The sequence below is a fragment of the Perca flavescens genome, chromosome 3 (genome assembly GCF_004354835.1).
Source record: "Perca flavescens isolate YP-PL-M2 chromosome 3, PFLA_1.0, whole genome shotgun sequence".
NCBI lineage: Eukaryota > Metazoa > Chordata > Actinopteri > Perciformes > Percidae > Perca > Perca flavescens.
In genome coordinates this window covers 31,802,815-31,825,552 of record NC_041333.1, presented here as the reverse complement: position 1 = coordinate 31,825,552, position 22,738 = coordinate 31,802,815, and the positions used below count along the sequence as shown (strand labels likewise).

General features: G+C 39.6%; 1 protein-coding gene across 3 annotated transcripts in view; it reads right to left on the bottom strand.

The window, feature by feature from the left end:
- Nucleotides 1-22,274, bottom strand: part of sgsm2 (small G protein signaling modulator 2) — an 86,931-nt gene extending 64,657 nt beyond the window's left edge. For all 3 annotated transcript variants that reach the window (XM_028573098.1, XM_028573099.1, XM_028573100.1), the window contains exons 1-3: nucleotides 22,204-22,274; nucleotides 21,835-22,094; nucleotides 8,049-8,124 (exon numbers count right to left, since the gene is read on the bottom strand). In XM_028573098.1, coding sequence (XP_028428899.1) covers nucleotides 8,049-8,124; nucleotides 21,835-21,894 — 136 coding nt within the window. In that variant the 5' untranslated portion in view covers nucleotides 21,895-22,094; nucleotides 22,204-22,274. The remainder of the gene's footprint in view (nucleotides 1-8,048; nucleotides 8,125-21,834; nucleotides 22,095-22,203) is intronic.
- Nucleotides 22,275-22,738: the final 464 nt, after the last annotated feature.

The window sequence follows — 22,738 nt, the reverse complement described above, 5'->3', positions numbered from 1 at the left end:
TAAGCTACAGGTCTGGCTGACTAAATAGGGAGGGACCCATCTGCTAGCAATAGGGGCCGAGACAGAGAGCTACATGGAGCTACATGGATAAATATGCACCAAACAAGCCACTTTGAAATGTTGCTCTTCTCATGAATAAAAAATAAAAGCTGGGGGACCCTCCCCCCTAGACGATAAAAACTTGGATGACCCTCCCATCAACAAAGAATAAAAACACATGACCCTCCCCTATTTTCCTCCGGTGGTCCATTCCATAAATACCAAACGGTCCCTAAAGTGAAATTTTCATGCCATGGGACCTTTAACTGATCTGTAACAGCAAACAAGACTAACAGTTAGAGCTGGGCGATTTGTTTCCCTAAAAAAATCTGTGATTTTTTTATAAAAAACTCGATTAACGATTCGATTTTACCCCCCCTTCCATTTAAACAAAATAACTGCGAACTGTAAATATATTTTAAAAATATATATTTATTGTATTTAATTAAAGTGCATCAACATCAACAAAATTGCACAGGCAAACCCTTTCTCTAAGTGAAAAGTCTGTGCAGTGTGAAACAAAGATTGTTAAACATCCAAATTATTTTTTTTAAATATGAATCGATTTGACCTACCAACTCGATTTTTAAATCAAATCCCAGCCCTACCAACAGTGAATAGAACGCCATTTTTATATAGTTTTTATTCATGCCTCTGCCCGGGTTTGATTTTTTTCCCCGCGCAGGTAGATGGCGCTACAGTAACCCATTCTGATTTCTTTGTTAAACCGAAAAAGCCTGCGTTACTATCCAGCCTTTTAAGCCAGGTAAAAGGAAGCAGGAGATTTCTCTATATAGGCCGAATTGTATTTTAATGTTATTTTAGAAGTTATCTGTTGTAGTTATGGCTGATACTGGGGTGTATGGTATTAACCATACTGTGGGAGTGAAACTCCTGTGTTAATATTGAATGAATGAACAAGAATGAATAATGTGCACAGAGGTGTTGGACTGGGAGCACAAAAAGATGCTAGAATGAATAGCTGTAGATGTGGGGAGGCCCCTGAATGTGCACAAGCAAAGACAGTTCTTGAATTGAATGAATCAACGTCGGAAAGTGAAATTAGTAAAGATGCAAGTCTAGCCTAAAAGTGATTTTTTCATTAATTGAATTAATTAATTTGGTCGTTCCCATTCTTCAGACAAAATGGGATGCCATACACCAGTGTTTTCTACTGGCTCTTCACTAATGAAACACTGGAATTCATTTGGTGTGGGTCGGCCTGTAACAATTCCAAATGTTGCTGTACAATTAATTGACACAGAAATAATTGCGATTAACAATACAACTTTCTCTTTCAGTCAAATTTAAAAATGTTTATTTATGTATTACTTTTCCAAAACAAAATAATTTGAATGAATTCCAGGATACATATTTTGGTTATATCACAGTTATGTGACCCAAATAATGTGGCAACACAGGTACACAGCCTATGAAGTAAACCACGGCTCTTTATTATCATTAAAACATTGTATTTTTTTCTTGTTTTTTCAATCTTCAGATTATGTAAGCAATTAATTGCGGCTAAACAAAGTAACTGCAATTATGTCAAAAAACTGTAATTAGACAATTACATAATAATTGTTACAGGCCTAGTCGGCAGTGACTCATTCCTGCGCTGACATTATTGGATATCATTAGCATCCGGCTTTTTACCTTACACCTTTCCCAAGAGTCGCCCAGCTCATGAGACTGATGATTAACCTGCATTACAGTGATGTCATGGCTGGGTACGCCTGCAGGACTTGACGTGAAAGAGCCGCTATGTGTTCTGATCACATGTAGTCACATTTACATGTGGGTGGTCAACTACATACTGTATGTGGCATTTAGAAGCCTTGATCAAAATCCAGAATAGGATAAGATTAGATAAAACTACATATGATGAACAGCACATACAAATTTTAGTCTAGAGGTAGAGTCTGTTGAGTTGGAGATTAAGGGACAATTGTATCCAATATCTGTTATGCACAGCAGCTCATTAGATGTGTGTGTCCTTCTCTTGGTTGATTCAAAATCTTCCAGTTTTCTGAAAGAAGTTCTATCTTCAGCCCTTTATCTTAATGGTTGTGGTGCATGATTTATGTCTCACCTGATATCTCTACCTTGATTAAATCTGGCACAACCAGCATATGGCACAAGTACTCAAGTAAAGGGGTTTTTGTGATCATACTGGTCGGTTAAAAGGCAGGATTTCACACGGTTAACAGCTTTATACACTGGCAATATTAGTATAGAAGCATAGTCAATGGCGTCCTGTGGATAAACTAGTAAAATAGATCACACCTTGTGTCTCAGATCACTGGTCAACTGCAAACACCTGTAGGGACATCACTGGCTGGATATTATGGAATAATTAGGAATTGACAATAATTATCACTTTCAATCAAACAATTTGAAAAATATGCTTGTTTAGTGTCTTACCAACAGTCAGATGAGAATTCTTAAGGCTGGAAGCAGGAGAGGCATGCACCCAAATGATCTCACTGCATAAACCGCTCACCAGCATATAGAATGGTGCCATGTCTATAGTTTGCAATGATAGAAGCATAGAAGTACTGCTCTACATCTGAAAAATTATGTGTTTTATACCTTCTACAGTATAAGGCAGTAAAGACATTATAATTCAATTGATTTAGGCCAATAAGTACGGTGGCCTTGAGGTTATTGCTGTGTGTGTTTTTTTTTTTCTAAATGTGATTTTCCAGATTACTTTGGGTAGGCTCCATATCAGGTGAAATTTTCCATCTGCAAGCAAATGACCTGAGGCAGAAGCAGAAGATGACGACACTGGGTTCTCTCTCTCTCTCTCTCTCTCTCTCTCTCTCTCTCTCTCTCTCTCTCTCTCTCTCTCTCTCTCTCTCTCTCTCTCTCTCTCTCTCTCTCTCTCTCTCTCTCTCTCTCTCTCTCTCTCTCTCTCTCTCTCTCTCTCTCTCTCTCTCTCTCTCTCTCTCACACACACTTTGCACAAAGCACACGATAAAGGTTCAAGAGGGCCGCATTGCAATTTCCTTGAGGGGTCATGTCATGTGGGCATCCTGCAGGATTTGTACAATGGCTCACAGCTATTTGTCTCATGAAAGTAACTGAATACAAACATCAGAGAGCAAACTATAGCTACAGTATAGCTCTATGTAATTAGAAAACGGCTTCACAGTCTGGGGGTGTGGATCCTGGTGGAATCACTTGACTGAGGAGAGATTTGTGATACTGGTTTTTGATATCAAATAATTAAAAAGGTTGCAGCTGTTTAGCTCAGTTGGTAGAGCAGGCGTACATGTGCCGAGGTTTATTCCTCGACCCAGAAGGTCCAGGGTTTGAATCCGACCTGTGATGGTTTTCCTGCATGTCTTTCAAATAAAAAAATAATAATAATTAAAAAGGTTTGCAATATACTGTGTGTCATACAATGTCTTGTACATACAAGTTTAAATTTTAAGAAGGTATTGTGTGCGAAAACATGTTAATGTTTTGTGTTAATATTTGAGAATGTCGACTCAAAAAAAAAAGACTCCCAGGGCCCTTGTCTCTCTCCACACCGCTGTCTTCAGACTTTTGCGTTTTTAACCTTTAGACGGTAACGCAACAGTGGAGTGTTTTTAAGATTTCCACTTTGTGTTTTTAAGCCCCAAAAACGCCATCGATGTATAAACGAAAGGCACATCCGATAAAATATTTTTTCGTTTTCACCCGCAAGCGTCATCATGTCAACAGGGCCTGAGGCAAACAATACCCAGTAAGCAGCATTTTTTTGTACAGAATTCATTCCACTTACAGACAAGCTAAAACATGTATCACTATAGATATGTGGCAGAAGAATTTTTTTTCTGGGGCTAAATACAATTTATTTTATTATTAATTATCAAAATATTTCAAATCCTAATAAAGGAATCTAATAAAGGAATCTTGCTCTTTATGAGGTCATAAGGAGTAAGGTTACCTCCCCTTTCTCTGCTTTGCCCGCCCAGAGAATTTGGCCCACCCATGAGAGAGAGAGAGAGAGAGAGAGAGAGAGAGAGAGAGAGAGAGAGAGAGAGAGAGAGAGAGAGAGACACCATGGCTTTCAAATGAGCAAAGTGGCAGTTGATCAAGGCCACACCCCCCCTCCACCTTGCCCCCCCCCTCTCTCCTCCTCAATAGCTACAGACACAGAAATGGCACATCCTAAGGAAAGCTCATTGTGGGACTGGCTCTAGTGGCTGTAATTCTGCACCAAGGCTGAATTTTGGGAAAGAGACTTCAGATACAGTATAAGGGGACCACTAAGGTCTATAGAGCACCATGTCATGGGACCTTTAACATGTGCAACTGTTGTCAGAAATGGTCACATCTGTGTTACTGTATGTTTAATGAACCTGCTGCCTCCCTTTCTTCAACAAAATCAAGTTTTTTTTTTTTTTATAAAGATTCTTTTTTTTTAGCTTTTCCTTTTATTAGATAGTGACAGTGGATAGACAGGAAAGGTGGGAGAGAGATGGGGAATGACATGCAGCAAAGGGCCGCAGGTCGGACTCGAACCCCGGGCCGCTGCAAAGGACTCCGCCTACATGGGTCGTACGCTCTTACAGGGTGAGATAGAGGTCGCCCCGATCAAGCTTATTTTCCGTCTTGTGTTAAAACAAGAGACAGACAAGACAAACATTGTTGAAATTATATTTTGAGAGGCACTGTGAAGGATGAGAGAGCTTGCCTCTGGATGTCATATTGAATAGCTCTAATTAAAACTAACACAGTTTCATTCCACACTGCCCTGTTACCAGGTCTAGTACTTTGACGGGGGACAGATGTGATTCTGTCTGTTCTGGAGAGAGACGATTGATCTACTGATGATGATAGATAATGAACTCTGCTCTCACAGCAGTCACTCTTTTATTGCATTGAATCACAGTGGCCCACAGGGTTCAATTCAATTTACATGGTCCTGTCTGTACACGAGGAAGGAAAGTGGCTGTTATAATCTTTGAATTTCAGCATCTCTTTAGGAAAATGAACTGGTCCCAGTAGTTCTCACATCTTTCTAACCTGTACAGTGTGTGCTGTAATAGCTCAACCTTGAAGTGGAAGCGTTAAGGGATCTGCCAGGATTATTACAGTATGTGGGGACATCATGTAGCTTATAACTGATTTCCCCTCGAACCTTTGCAGACTGAAATACTTTCACACAGGAAAATTAAATTGACTGAAATCACAGATGGCCCCGATCAAACTATATAAGGCCACTAATAAAATTCATCACTGCATGATGTAGCAAAGTGAAACTTTCAGAAAATTAATTCACAACCTTTTCCATAAATTCAAATACTTACACATGCACATCAGGTCTAGAAGCAGATACATTTACATGCAAATAAAAAATGGCTGTAACTACACACCTCAGTCTGAAAAAAAACAACCTCTGAACCTCTGTCTAAAATGTTGGCATTTTAGTATGTTAGTGTATATATGCCTCCCACACAGACAATGTTAATACTTGTGAATACTTGTGAATACACAGACCAAACCCACAATTCTATACCACACCATATCATATCATACCATAGCATACCATCGTACACAGAATCTCAAATCTAACTTTACTTTATCATCCAAAAGAGGAAATTCAGGAGCATAAAAAAGGAGTGGAAACAAAAGGAACAGTACAGAAAATATACAGATTATACATAAGTTAAAACGATAACTACCCCACCATACTGTCCCATAACATACCGTACCAAAACGTAACATACCATACTATAGTATACCACACTATACTATATTATACTATACAATACCGTACCATACTGTACATACAAAATATACTATACTACACAAAAACTGTACCTTAGAATTCCTCACTGTGGCAGTATTTAAAATTCACATACTAACCAAATATCGCTGAGTATGTCCATATCTGGTTGATTAGACCTGTTTTGATTGAAGAATAGCACCGCTAATGAAGCTCTACTAACTTGTGGAAAAACATGTTGCATTTCCTGTAACTCTTTCATAATAAAAGCAAATCACACAAAAGGAAAAAAATCTATTGCATAGTACAAGAATCTTAGGCAGGTCTCAATCTGTGAAAAGTAATCCTGTCTTTAAATACCTCGGGAAAACTCCATCCGACAAAGTGTTGTAACTGCAGTTATGGGACAGAGCAGTTAGTTGATTTGTGTATAATCTGTGTACAAGCAGGTTCTCTGGTGTAAAGCCTTTAATGTGAAGCAGCAGCAGGGAATGTTGGTTTGACACAGTATATAATATCATGATATTCAGCTGAGCTGAGAATAACTATAGATAAAATAACCAGATGGGAGTATGTATTTTTGGCAACTTTCAAATCAAAAGTAATGTACTTCATCGCCAAACCTGTCAATCCAAACTGATAGTTAACTAATTTATATTGTCTCACAGTTTATAACAGACAACAAGATGCAGGGAGGGCTTTTTTCCAATGCTCTTCAAAACCACTGGTACTCCCCAGTCAATAGTAATCCTGTGTAAATAGGTGTTAAGGCAGACTATAATAACCATATGAAAAAGAGGGCGAGAAAGAAGAAATCAATAGTGCCAAGGTGACAAAAAGCTCAGCAACAGATATGTGCAGGGAGAGACTCTCTCCGTTATGTAGGACTAATTACAGTAACATCATTTAAGGTGATGAGTCATAATTTTTCACCACCATCAACTGATGGTGGTGCAAATAATTTCTTTTAGACCAAAAAACAAAACATTGGAGTAACAAGGACCTATGAATTCTGGATGATGTATTATTTAGGCATTTAGATGGCAGAGTAGGGATTTCCAGCACAACTTTACCTACTTCCAAGGTGCATTGAGAAGGGAAAAAGTCTGGCTTGTAGCCTTCCTGCTGATGACCCTAGTGAATGCTACAAGCCAAAACGCTTCGGTTTAACAATAAAGTTGTTTTGCATAAGTGTTGCTGGAGTTTCACCTCGTCAGACATTACCATGGCAGTGTGGATGGAGGGATGCTGGTACAAGGATCTGACTGAGCTGTGGGGCGAGTGGGACTGTCAGTGGATTTGGGGTAACTAGCGGGACACAGGGCAGGCAGGGGCAAAGGGGTGGGGGTCTGTCTTTGGGTTTGAATACATTGTTTTAATACATGTCATTGTTCATGATAAAATGTGATGTAAAGTTTTTCTTTAATTAGCTTTTTGAATACACACAAGGCAGACTGTGTTACTCATGCAGTATGGTCCAACCAATGGGCTGCATGCATACGTGCATGTGTTCAGAAATGCACATTTCTGAAATAATAATCAAAATATCACTAAAATCTTGTTTATGACTCAGCATCACATTTCTGAATACCACATAGCACTCATGTAGCCACATAGTAATAAAAAAAGTATCTTTTTGAGATATCTAGTGTGTTTGAGCTTTCAAAACACTCCGTCTGAACCCCATAAAACAGACAAAAAGCTTCTACTGTGTCATCGGTCATTTGGGGGAGCTGATCTGAGGCTTCAGGCAGAGTCTGCTGTATGACCAGCATGGAAGCTGTGACTCACACACACCCCTGCGGGCTCAACCATCCGGTCAGGAGGGGCAACCCCTCTATCTTTGGCCAACACACACACACACACACACACACACACACACACACACACACACACACACACACACACACACACACACACACACACACACACACACACACACACACACACACACACACACACACACACACACACACACACACACACACACACACACACACACACACACACACACACACACACTTGAAGGGCTTAGAAAACCATGGTTTTGTACAGCCTGTCTAAAATTGGTTTCCATTAGCTCCACTGTGATTATTAACTTTCCATTGATGCAGCATAGTCAGAGGCACAGTGACGTCAAGCAGTGTCCTTGATGGAGAAGCAAAACCCAGTCACCTGCTGAGGAGTTCAACAAGTGTGTGTGTGTGCGCAAGACAGAGAGCGGAAGAGAAGGAGACAATGTGTGTGTGTGTGTGTCCAGATAAAAAGAGAAGAGCGTACTTACTGCACAGAGCAATGATGTGGCTGCTGTCTTCGTGGACAAATTTCTTAGTCACTGCTTCCTCCATAATCTGCTTCACCTGCACACAAAAGCAGAAAAGAGCCCCAGTTTGTCACTGTGCGTGAAATAGTTGTCATCGTCGTCTTTACATTAGCTGCTGTTATTGCTTCCCTGTACAGGAAATGCTGTAGTCGTCATTATCACAGTCAAGGTGATCTGCATCAGGCATACATCGGCCATAAGAAGATAAAAGGTGTCACAGAGAATCTGAAAACACAACTCATGAACTCTACATGATCACTACAGTAATAATCTGCCCTTTTGCTCTTTACTTTGACACCAAATCCTCCGCCATCGTCTTGTCGGTCTTGTCTCGGTGATGAGTGAAAAGCAAAACGACGGTTGGGGCAACATGTAATGTAATCGGAGTATGCCCAGATCTGTAACACCGACTAGCGCAGCAAGCCTATCAGATAGCATTTGTTATTACGGTCAATAACCACAGCCGACAAAGCTACCAAATTATTTGTACTTGGTTATCTCCAACTACCCGATTACAAAACATAACTCATATGTGCTCATATTATGCTTTTTTGCGTTTTCTGAAAATGAGCATAATATGAGCACTTTAAAGAATGATGCAGTCTCCCCTTAACAGTGTGACAACTACCAATACAGCTCTGACAGTCTCGCCCAAACATTCGCACCACTGACTTCCAATTAATATCATGTCATCCCGGAAACATTCAAATAATTCTTTTCTGCTGCTATCCATCGTGTCTCTGGGGAGTAGAGCCTGAGGATCAACAACAGAGTCAGTCTGGTGTTCGCTTGTCTAAGTTCGCTCTCTCCGTAGAATTAATTGTCGTCAGTAATTAATCCAGGACCTGTCTGACACCTCTGCCTTGTTTGGGTCTAATTGATAAACAGGAAGAATTTAATTGCTTGGTTGTGTGATAATAAAGCTCTAACTACGGTATCACTTGGTTCAAACTTTTCCCCTGTATTATGGAGGTGTGGGAGGTCGTAGAGCTGTCATGTCTGAGGGATGGAGCTTCATCATCCTCATCACCAGGTTGAGATTCAGCCTTCATCAAGTCCACAATTCAGTTTTTTTTTGAGGCCTGGACCAAATCACCCATTTTGTACAGCTGGCGAAAGCACTGACAAATACAGACAACCGTTTTGTTCTAAAGAACGCTGGTGTTCACCTTGCTTTTCAGCATTGAGCTTTTCTGTTTGCAAGTCGCTCACTGATTTCCTCCACTGCCGTTGTGACTGCAATCAATAAGTCCTCAAAGCTTAATGCCGACATTTGTAACCAAATAGTTTCAGGAGCTAGTCAACCACAGAAACTCACGCAGGAACTAAAATCACATTCCTTTTTGCATTTCCATCACATCTGAACAGCTGTGAAAATGATCACATTTTTTCTCTTTTTTTTTTGTCCACGGCATTGCTTTCCTTGACCTGGGACGCTCCATGTTTTTTGGACACTAAGATCGGATCGCAACGCGGACAGAATTTAGATACCGAGGACGCTTATTAATGTCAGGTGTAAATGTACGTATGCCAGCTTTGACGACAGAAGCCCTGCTATGGTGTCCTTGGGCAAGACTGAATCCCTACCATCTCCATGTGGCTGTTCTAATGCATATCTGGCCCTGACCTCTCATCTACCTTCAGAGGAGGGAATTTTACCTCATAGTGGGCTATTATAGAAGGCAATTGGATTGAAGTGGCTTGCTCTTTGTTATGCCTCCCTTTTTGTATTCTGTACGATGTCACACAACTAGCAACACCAAGTCTGTAGTCTCTTAGTCTCACATTGCCAGACCTTCCTCCACAGCGCTGCGGAGGAGGAGGTTGTTAAAAAAACAAAAACATGTAAGTCAATAAAATCAACGTAGATATGGTGAAAGATATGTAAAGTATGCAAATCTAAACAGATGTGAAATAATGTAAATGTCAAACTACCACACACCAACCAATGTTAAATGCTTCAATCTTAACTGCTCTAGTATTTCAATTTAATTTCAATATGTCAAGAGACCTGGCCCCCCCAACTACTACAAAGGTTTAATTAATGGAAAATGTACATATAACTATATAAATAAGTCATGATCCCATACTAAACATCTGCTGGACAATCACCATCAGGTCAGAGTGAACTCTCTGGAGAACTGCTACATTGTAATGCTCTCATACAGAGCCTCTGACGGACCACATCCTCTGTAGAGATGTGCAAATAGATCCATATATTTACCTACAGCTATAGCTCTACCCAATGAATCAGAGTAAAGTGATAAACAGCGGTCGGTCAGACGATTGTCGATACCTTCACCTGGGTGTGAGTGACTGTGAAATGGAATCGATTGTGTTTGGTAATGAACAAGTTTTATTAGTGCTGGCTGTCAGGGATTACATTTGATTTAAAGTGTGATATGCTCCTCAATACATGATTAAGTATTACGGGTGCATGATATACCAACTCAATATTGTTATCGCAATATCACATAATATATATATAAATATATAAAACACGCAATATTATGTTGAAAGTGTTGCAATAAGTATGCAATATTTTGTTTATTTTTGTGGAGCGCTGCGTCCCTTCCGTTGGCTGCGTGGCTTAGTTGTGTTTGATTTAGAGCCCGCTTGAAACTAGGGCTTTGACTCCGAACTTCGTTATTCGAATATAATTCGAATATTTTTTTAAATAATTAAATAATTAACAACCCTTAATATTCAAACCTGTTATGGGCATCATTTTTTGTAAATGCGTTTGCTTGTAAACGTTGTTTTCAATTCAGATTCCAAGGCTTTTTCACACATTTCAAAATGTAACTACCATTTAAACATTTTTAAATGGTTTTAAAACAGTATCCTGACTAAACTTAATAAACCAGTCTGGGATCCACTCAACATTCTTTGATCTTAACTATTAGTCAAAATAATTCATAATTTCTGCATTTTGAACTCAAAATTAGGTATAATGTCATATGGATTAGGTGTATTGACCATGAATTTAAAAAAAAAAAAGTACAAAAAAACAGCCCAAAATGCTGAAAACCAAAAATTCTATTTCACTTTTGACCTGGATGGACCACAAGTTCATGGTCGAAGGGAAGACAACACAAGGGTTAACTTTTCCTGCTACATATGTCTCACCGTGGTCAGAAAGAACAGGGGAGACGCTTTGTTCCTCTCACTATGACTCTAGAGTCGCTACTCGCTCTGAAACTACCGGTAATCACCGTCACTTTCTCACTCTAACACACACACACACACACACACACACACACACACACACACACACACACACACACACACACACACACACACACACACACACACACACACACACACACACACACACACACACACACACACACACACACACACACACACACACACACACACACACACACACACACACACACACACACGCCGGCTCGACGCACACACCAGCGCACAAGTATAAACTTCAGATCACTTACGTAGGCTACTGTGAAAGCTCCGAACTTCCTGTCGAAAGCATAAGGTTTGTGTTTAATCCAGGGTCTGACTTTTAATATTAAAAAAACAGTCGTGGGTTTTTCTTCTGAAAACATCACTGCCTGCCATTGACTGATACACCGCCCTCTGGTGGACAGAACATCTAGGTCTTACTGAAGGCATTTAATGGTCAAAATTAATAAATATTTGAATATATTCAAAAAAATATATATAATATAAATATATAATAAACAAACGAACTTCGAATATGATTTTTGGACAAAAGTCAAAGCCCTACTTGAAATGCTATAATGATCAGGTTTCATTGGCCAGTTACTGTGCCACTTGCACATTAGTACACGTCAGCGCACGGGTCCACTACGTGACAAACCCTATGGTGCGTACCCATGGCATGTGTGCATATTCCGACAGAGTGACAGCGTAAGTGAAGAAATAGATAGAGACAACAAAAGGGAACAAATCAGAGAAGAGAAAGAAAAGTTGTATCCTGTTCTCTTTATTTATTTATTTTATACTGTCCAACCAGTAAAACATGTCCTGTTCTGTAGACATGGTCTTTATTTATGTATTCATGTTGGACCAGTCCAATATGACAGTCAGTTGAAATAAACCTCGTGTTGTATTTATTATGAATCTAATTTGATGCGTTTTCCCATAACTTTTGTAATTTTACATAGGTTTAAAAATATTGAAATTAATATTGATATTGCAATATTCATAATCAATATCGCAATATTACATTTTGTCAATATCATGCAACCCTATTAAGTATATTAGGCGGTATTAGCATTAGAATCAATTTATTATAAGCTATACACCGAAAGCAGCAGATAGAGAAAATAGTACTTCCGGTGGATTTATGCTATATTCATCTAAATGTGTTGGTACAATGCATCATAAAGCAGACTATAGTTTTAAACATTTAAACATTTTTAGGAAGTAGACCTCCTAAACACTAAACTTAATGGACGGAATCTAAATTCCCACTGTTTTGAAGGGCTATTACATACTAAATGGAACCAAATGTTTCACTGAAAGACCATATCAGGTTAAAAACAATTAGGGGCTAAATGCTTGTGACAGCATTAACCTAGAGATTGTTGTTGAGGCATGATTGGGTGGTTGTGTAGTTACATTTAAAATAAGGAGCTAGACAAACAGTCACAACGATTTCAGCTATCTTAGTATGTAATGGCATTCATTTCATCATATTTGTCTCAGTAATCTCTCCCAGGTAAGAGAGCATCCCTGTCTTTTACATGATTAAATCTGAACATTTTGAACATTATGCCGTCCCGATTACATTTAACGTAAAATACTATAGTGTTTTATAGTGATGTATCTGCAGAGTCGCAAAATGTTCATACTAAACATATATGCGGAACATTCAGTGACAATGTATTTCCCTTTTTTGTTTGTATAATTAACATTGTTATTGCTATGTTTAGCGACTCAATGCATCTGCACTTTGTTAAGGGACTACAGTAGACTTTGTTATTTGCCTCTTTGGCTGCCGCCACTCAGGTTTGTAGGATTATTAAAGGATCCAGAGGACTCTGGAATTCAGGCACCAGAAAACATGGTGACAGCCACACACATATACACACACTTGCATTTATTTACTTTCACTAAAAGAGGACTTTCATTAACAGCTGCAGCAAACCAAGCATCAAGTTCCAGAGATGACACTAAAATAACAAGATGTAGTTGGTCAAACAGCTAAGTGGAGCTGGCTAACGTTGAGAAACTTCTAAGAATCCTGAAGCTAATGGTTTCTGGGAGGAACAGAGGGAAGAGCTCATTAGCCAACTGGCAGTTACATAAGGACACATTTGCTTTTCCCTTCATGTCATGTTCATGACTGGGGCAAACAACAGACCATCAACAGGGTGTTCCCTGTGGCCACAAAGGAGTACAGTGTTCCTGACATATAATAAGACGTACAATCTCCCTGGGGAAGAAAATACTGAATATTGGAAATCCAGGAAATGTGCAACAGACTGTTCACTAATTCAGACCGTTTGTCATTCGTCTAGGCCACTATTAAGGACGTTAACCCTCCTGTTTTCCTCGGGTCAAATTTGACCAATTTTCAAAAAGTTTCTATATCAGAAATTTGAGTTTCTTTCAAACAAATTGTCAAAAAAATAACGTGGATGTTTCTGTACAACATTCTTCACGAGTAAAATAAATGATCAGTTCACTACATTTATTTTATTTGGGTGTTTTATTCAATTTTATGGCATTTGAAGAAAAAAATTGATAACGTTGAAAAAAAGTGACAAAAATGTCAGAAAAAACAACAACAAAAACGTCCCAAAAAAATCTAAATGTCTGACAACATAATGGAAAGGATTTCAAAGGAGGTCAACCTTTCTGTTAAAGAGTAAGATGCTTTTTTTTAAAGCTGCAAAATTGCATTCGCTAAACCCACCAGACTCTAAAGACGCTAAACAGCAATTTTATCACCGTAAAATACACTTCATTCAAAGTCGACAGAAACAAAATAAAACTATGAAAAGCCATTCTGGGTCGTCTTTCCACTTTTCCAACCATCACAACTCTAGTTTTGATTGAAATAAACACATAGTTTACCGATTTACATGTGAAAATATGTTGGCTCTGTACACGCTAAAAGTCTTGCTTTTTTAAATGGAGTCTGGTGGGTTTAGCGCTAGCGACTTCAGAGCTGCTTCTGGTTAAACAGAAAGGTCTCAAAGAGGTTTTAAAGGTCTATCTCTGAAGGAATCCTTTCCATAATGTTGTCAGACACTTAGAATATTAATCTGAGCCTGTCAGTGGCAAAACAAGCACTTTTGTGAAGTTAACTACAAGCTAGACAATTGTCCTATTGTAGCTTGTTTCGCCGCTGCATGCCGACTGCAGCGATCTCGCTTAATACTGGACTAATGTCAATTATTGTGGTTCCCATCAGTCACTTAGACACAAAAACATAGGAAAATATGGGTTTTCCAGGTTGAAAAAAACGGTAGTTAGCCTACCCTTTAATGGAATTTAGCAATAATTAAAAAAATATTATTATTTGACATATCAAAATGTCTTCCATAATAAAAAGGTCTATGACAAATATGACGTGTAGAACAGATGCAACAAAGCTAACAAGTGCAGGGAAATCTCAATCAAAGTCTCTACTGTACTATCCTTGAATTACCATCATTATGTTTGTCATTTTTGCTTTAAAAAAGTATTGAATATCTTATCAGTTGTAGATAATTTCTCTGTAATTTGACAAAGTGATTAATCATTCCAGCGCTGATAGTAAATGACCTTAAACACATAGAACCACAGGTATGGTCCTTTCCGTACAGTATCCCCACTCAATACGTATTGCTAAAATGCCTTGACATTGCTCTCTGTGCATTGTCTTTAGGGTATTGTGTACCTGTCTCTGTGTGCTGTGGTGCCTTCCCTTCCTCTTAGTCTGAGGAACTGCAATATAATATGTTTCCATCCTAATCAGCTATTGTTAGGCCACAACAGAGACACAGTCATTAATGAGGTAATTATTCATGCCCGAGTAGCGTTGGTGGATGAGGAGGGCTGCGACCATCTGCAGTTTTCACACAAAAAGTGGATTTTCTAACATTTAAAGATTACAGACTGCAACCCTGCAATTATTTTGTCTCCTTAAAAGGGGGCTGTAATAGAAATACTGAAAAAAAAACAGCAACACAGCTCTCAAAGACGCTTGTCAGATTACAACACACACAGAGGGAGTGTGACTTCATTCTCTGCTCAGAACGCCATTACTCCACTTTGTCTTTACATTAAAAAAAAAAACATTTGTGTGTGGCTATATTAATGTTCTGAATTTGGAGTACAGCTTCTTTAAAAGTGCCATATCCTATGTTGAATCAATTTCTCCACTTTTCCGTTGGAGGAAAATAAAGCAAAAATTAAAGCTATAGTGCGTAGCTTCTGTCTCTCCTGTCTATCCTGCTCTGCCTTTGAGAAAATGAAAGCTCAGATGGGCCGATCTGGAATCTTGCTCCGTATGAGGTCATAAGGAGCAAGGTTACCTCCCCTTTCTCTGCTTTGCCCGCCCAGAGAATTTGGCCCACCCATGAGAGAGAGCGAGGCATCATGGCTTGCAAACAAGCAAAGTGGCAGTTGGTCACGGCCACGGCCACACCCCCACCCTCCACCTTGCCCCCCCCCTCTCTCCTCCTCAATAACTACAGACACAGAAATGGCACATCCTAAGGAAAGCTCATTGTGGGACTGGCTCTAGTGGCTGTAATTCTGCACAAAGGCTGAATTTCGGGAAAGAGACTTCAGATACAGTATTAGGGGACCACTAAGGTCTATATAAAAACATCCAAAAAGCAGCATGTCATGGGACCTTTAAACATAGCCATACTGAGAAATACAGAGATAGTTGTGTGGAGCTGATAGTCTTAATTAGCTTTGTATCAACTCATTTGGCAATGGCTTGAATGTAACAGACGTTAATTTAAAAAAAAAAAGCTACGCACTAAAGCTTTAACATTTAACCTCAGAGTAGAAAATATCAAGTGGATATCAATGCAGTTTAGAAAGATGGCTCTTGGTGCAGAAGTCATAAAATAAAATGGTGGAAGGAAGAAATGATTCTGTCCTGGAGGAGATGTCAGGCTGAGGGAGAAGTTATCCAACACTGCTGCAAAACGACAGATTATTTCTTCAGGGAAGAGGCAACTTAATGCGGTTTAGCTGCAAGTTGCAATATGGCAACCAAGGCAGCTCACTGTAGTAAACAAAGGAAATAGTATTAGAAAAATGGAAGCCTATGGCAGGGACTTCCAATACCCTGGTCAGAGTATTGATGTTGACTGGACCAGAATAGATCTACTGAGCTTCAAGTCTACTTTCTATTTCTCAGACCAGCTGTAAAATGGTTACCTCAGATGTCTGAGAAAAAATATGTGCAGGAATAACTTAAATTAAAATGCCTTACACAACAAACAAAGCTACATATTTTCCGTTCAATACTCGCTAATGGGAAGAATATTATTACATTTGCATTAGCACAGTAACAGTCTACTGATCCATTCCTCTGCCTCAAAAAACAACTATACACGCTAATATGCTTCAAACTAATTGCTTGTTGTATTGTCTAACAGTGTGAGACAATTTTTGTAACTTTTCAAAACCAACAATCTGACAATCATGCCCACTTTACGCATCAATTGGCCAGGTGTGCCAAGGTGTGAAGGATGCAAAGTTTCTCTCAAGTGCAACATCATGTGCCTTCGCGAAGACCATGGACAAATTAAGAGATATTGGGCCTCTGGGTCATTTGTAGTCATTTTATTTCTCTTAAAAGGTCATTTTGTGTCTCTTTGTGGTTGTTTTGCACCTCTCTGTAGTCACGTTGCTTCTATTTGTCATTGTTTTCTGACTCTTTGTGTTTGTTTTGCGCTTCTTTGTGGTCGTTTGATTGACTATCCAATAAGAAAGCAGCAACAGCTGAAGCATGTAGCTTTCCATCTACAAGTATTCATTTAAAATGCTACATGTGAAAAACAATATAATTGAATGAATGACTTGAATTATCTTGCTATTCATTTAAAGGTGGTCCACCGAGAGCTATGACACAAAGCAAGGGCAGTAAAATCAACATTCGCTTTATCTTCACATCATGCTCGTCATCTTCACAGTCACCTTTCTTTCTAATGGCATTCAAAACAAATGGGATAGTGATTTTTTGGCACTATGAGCACGGCCTTGCATCACATTCAATTCTATCCTGTCAGATTTACTTTCTGCAGTTTTGACACCACTCCCCTTGGTCCCTGCAGTCTCTCAATAATCTGTCATTATCACATTTGTCATAGAGCTTTGGGCATATGACGCTTATACACTTCTAAATACCACAGTACTAGGTGCTTTGTTTTACACGCTCTTGCAAATGACAACTCAATTGTAGTACATTCAAGTCAAGAGGACTGAGGCGCAGCAATTCACAAGCTAAAGAACTTTGAAATAAAGATAATATTGGAAAAAAGAGGAATGACTGACACAGAACATCATAAAACATAAAACTGACAAAGGCCCAAGACTACTTTCATATCTTTAAAACCGCATTAAGCAACTATTCTACTGGATGGAGAATGTGCTCTCTAATTTTACTTTTAAATGTTATTTGTTACTGCATGCTGGATAATTGTTTTGGGAAAATATGTTGATTCTAAGGTTTTTTAATTTGTAGGACTGGGGCAGTGTTATCCCTTGCAGGTTTTTCCATAAAACACTTATTAAAGTATTTCTTATGAGCAGAAAAAAAACTCATTGTGTATGCATTAATAAATGCATACATAAACTGTTCATCACTGCATGGACTGCTGCTTTAACTATCCTCTAAAAAGAGAACACTATCGGTACAAAAACAAAAGGTTCCTGATGGTAGCAGGTACAGAAAGGCACTTTTTGTTTCTGTACAAAAGACCACCTGACAGGGCTGCCTCACTGCAGCGATATTAATCGCCAACTGATGCAATTTAACTTCTTAGGGAGCTGCTAAATCTTTCAGTTGCCAAGCAATACTGAGATAGCGGAGCGCCGCTTAAAGAGACAGGGAGTTTTAAACCAGGAGCAAGTGGGCTTTGTACAAACCAGTCTTTCTCAGCCCAGTTTGCTATGCTTTAAAAAGGCAGAAGGCATGACCAGCATCTCATGGATGAACTATGGCTAATCACACCATTGATTCTTAGACTGGATACACACAGAGATTACAATAATGGTCTGCTATTGGCAAAATATTGCAATTTTGGATAACAAACTACATTGTATCACACGATGACAACCAACATGTAATGAGAATTTCCATGGGTACTTCAATATCCTTAAAAGGGGCTGTACTCGAAATAGGTAGAAAAACAGCCGGCTGGGATTGCCTCCTCACAACTTTCACAGACCGTATCCCAATACCTAAAATACATACGTTTTGTCACGGAAGGATGCCATTTCTCCACTATATCTTTACATAAATAGAAAATAGTTGTTCTGCTGCCACATTCATGTTCTGAATACCGAGTACAGACCCTTTAAAGTGAAATACACAACTGTGGAGACACTACAAAAACATCCAACTGACAAACAAGTACTGTTCTTTAAATGTTACCAACCAGGAAACATTAATGCTACCGGAGGATAAACTCAAATGACCTGAGGTGTGTTTGAAGATGCAGCTCAAAGAGTCAGCCTTGGATGGCCTAGTGACCCAAGAATGCAATGTTCCTCCTTATTTCCCTGACGGTCTGAGTTTAGGAGACACAGATCCCCGGCGCCTGCAGACATCCTGAGAACTAAAGCTATTTTTGGCCTAACAGACGCTGTGATGATTCATTTGTTAAAGTCCCAAACCCGTGGGTGATTGTGGGATGGGTGGAGGAGGACAGAAAAGTGTTTTAGATATTCAAACTGAATCCTCACAGTGAAGTATGTTTTCTGCACTTTTTTTGTAAATTAATATAGTGCTGGCAATAAACATGACAGAAATGAATGAAAAACTTATTTAGAATCTCAGATTTGGAAGGTCCTACAGACAGTCAGTGCCCAATTACAAATGTTGGGGCTTCTGATAACTGCAACACTGAGGCTATAAATATGTCGGGTGTAAACACTTGTCTGCTTTCACAAGTAAAATGGCTGTAATACTCAAGTCCAGTCTCATTCTTAAGACATGTTTTATAATATCTCAGACTTGGGGAGGCTGTGGGGACTTTGGGCCAGTTGCGGCTCAGGAGTAGGGTTGGGTATCGTTTGGGTTTCTTCCAATACCGGTGCCGGTGCCTAAACGGGTACTTTTTAATAAAGAAAAAAAAAGAAGAAGATCCTCTACAGTGAAATACAGTCACACTTTACACTGTTTAACATTAGCTGTCAGCATTTTAACCGTGTTTAATCCAGCTGCTAGCTAAAGGTAGGCTAACGTTAACTGCTGTCGAGTGTAGTGTAAAGTCAGGCACCGAAATGTTCGTTCTTATTCTGTCTCGTTACTACCGTTTACGTCGGCACCGGTGCCCTATTGGCACCGTGTTTCGGTAACCAACCCTACTCAGGAGGTAGAACAGTCGCCTTTAATCACAAGGTTGGCAGTTCAATCTCCGGCTCCTGCCTGTATGTCGACGTGCCTTTGAGCAAGACATTGAACTACAAGTTGCCATGCAGGCCAGCGCCTTGCAAAACAGCACAGTGAGCCAGCCAACCATCAGTGTATGAATGTGTGTGTGAATGAGAGGTAAACGGTATAAAGGCGCTATGCAGTCCATCTACCATTGTCTCAGTGATGTGGGTCTTTCGACTCAGCCTTGTTTCAGTCCCATGTGTGTTTTGACTTGGACTTGTCTCGGTCCCGTTGGACTTGGCAAATTTTCTTATTTCCTGTTGTTTTCGCATTTGAACTTCTTCGTAATTTAAAAGACTTTACTGAGTGATTTAAGTTATACCACAGTCAACTCTGACTACGAAAAACAGTAAAACAACAGTACAGTATGACAAATAAGGAATAGGCACTGATCACTGTTGTTGTTCCTGGCCTTGACTCAGACTCAACCCGCATTTGGATTCAAGCTTGACTTGGACTTGACATTGACTCGACTTAAAAGGGATATTTTGCCAATTTTAATCTAGCTCCGTGCCATCTTTGTCTGGGAAGTCTGTTTAGATGACCGCTGTTTGGCTTTCCTCCATGAAATGGATTTCAGCTGACCTCCGTTACGCGTTACGCATCATCCGGCAGATCTTGGCAGACCTCTGCTGCTATGCTCAGCTGGGAGCTTTGTGAGCTGCGGCCACGGAGGAAAGCCATACACCGTTCCATCTGCACACACTGCCCACACTGCCATGACACAGAGCTGGATTTAGATTTGCAAAATATCTCTTTAATACAATCAGTACATACAAACAAACATTTTTTTTTTTTTTTACATTTTACTTTTGTATCAGCTACAGTGGTCTCAGTTCACTAAACCACAAGCTATAATAAATGCATCTGATACCATCACCACCAAACATGAAATCCTCATTACAAAAAGTCAAATGTGTCGATAAAGTGAAGCAATGAGTGAGATCTAATGAAGTATCATTTGGGTAAATGTGATGCTTTGTATATTATTATACTGACAATGTGGAAGTATTAATGTAATGTTTAACGTCTTGTGTTCTTTCTTTTTATTTGCGGACCCAAGGAAGAATAGTTGGTACTACGGTAACAACTAATGAGGATCCTAGATAAATTAAAATAAAATAAAATATTTTCCAGTTTGACTGTCAGATAGATTTTGGGCTTGATATTTTTAGCTTGACCTTTCCTTGCCATTATAATAATGGAAAGTGCATGTTTACTCTCACTCAGACTGAGATACAGGCAGCGAGCCACACCTTGTCAGTCAGGCTTTGATTTACACTGATATTTCAGTGCAGGAAAATTGTTCTAGTTGTAGCTTTCGGTGAGGGCAGCAGACAGCATTCAATAGGAGTGGGTAGAGAGGTTAAAGGGTTAATGATTTATTCCTCACTGGAGAGATGTGAGGCATTCATCACCAGGAACAAAAAGCCCGAAGCACTCTTTGAGCTGTGGATGTTAATGCTGCTGGTAGAGACAGACAGCAATACAACCTGTGCTAAAATAAATGCCTTGCTGTAACACCTCAGACAGAGGCTTTAAACAAGGATTTCCGAACAAAGGGTAATGAATGCTTGGACCTTTTAAAAAAAAATGTGTTTTATAATAAATCTGATTGGATTTATTGGTGAGATATGGTCATGTTAAGTGTTTGTATTGTATATTGTAGGGATATTATAAAAGCATTATAGCAATACATTACCTGATGAGGCAGGCAATGTTTTATATACCTAACACTCAATTATACTAATTGGAAATCTAATGAGATATGATATTAATCCAAAAATGTAGGAATATCAGAATCAGAGGATATTACTGTAACGTTAGTCATTATAGGGAAATAATAGCAAAATACTAAACATTTCAACAGAGATGTTAAGGGTAGAAAAAACGGAAAGCAGCTAGTTTAGCTACGTCCATTTATTAAGCATCAGTTTGGTAAACTTGCGTTTTCCAACTGAATAGAATTCAGTCTAACACAGTAGACTGAAATACGCCCGCGCAAAACAAGCTAGCTAAGTATCAATGCAACACTTCCAAGAATCCCGACATGATTTTGAAGTGAATAATTACATAAAATAATACAGTAGGCTACACATACACAGGTAAACGTAAAGCCCCGTGCCGTCAAAGAGCGCCTACCTCGCGTTTAACGTTCCATAACAATTTCTCTTTGTAGTCTTCCTCCGTGGAGCCCTCCATCTCTGTCCGTCTGTCCGTCTGTCCGTCCGCGGTGTGCACGACACAGGTCTGTCTCCCTGACACTGTCCGTCCGCTCTCCCCAGCCCTTCAGAGATAGCTTTCCTTTTTATTCCTCGTTTCCTTCTCCCTTCGCTCAGCTGGACTCTGACGCAGCCGAGCAGCTTCACGGCGACGTCAGAGGATCCGCCTTCCTCACCGTACTGATCAATGGAGGAGGAAAAATAAAAAAATAAATCACTGGAGCTCCCAGAGGCTCACAGCATCCAGCCCCGCCCCAACCTGCAGCCTTTCAGCATCCAACACACCAACCTGTAGAGCCCTCAAGTATTTTTAGCATCTTCTTTTCCCCCTTGGCAGGAAAGAGTTACAGCAGGAAAGCTGTTCTCCTATGAAAGGTGTGAAATGTTAATGGCGTAAAGTGGTTGTTGGGTTTGTCACTGTTTGTTGCTTGTAAATAATTCCCTCACTTCAATTTAGCTTCAGCTATCTGCTCCTCCATGCAAAGAAACATGCAATGCATTAATGAGCTCATTAAAATGCAGCTTATTTAATTACTTCATTTAAAAGCTTGGCACAATAGAGCGCGCACACACACACACACACACACACACACACACACACACACACTTCTGTTTCACTATCTTTGTGGGGACCCGTCATTGACAAAATGCATTCCCTAGCCCCTTACCCTAACCTTAACCATCACAACTGAATGCCTAACCTTAACCCTTACCCTCACCTAATTCTAAACCTAAAACCAAGTCTTAACCCTCAAACAGCCCTTTAAACTCGTGGGGACCAGCAGTTTGGTCCCCACAAGGCTGTGCAGACCCCACAAGTATAC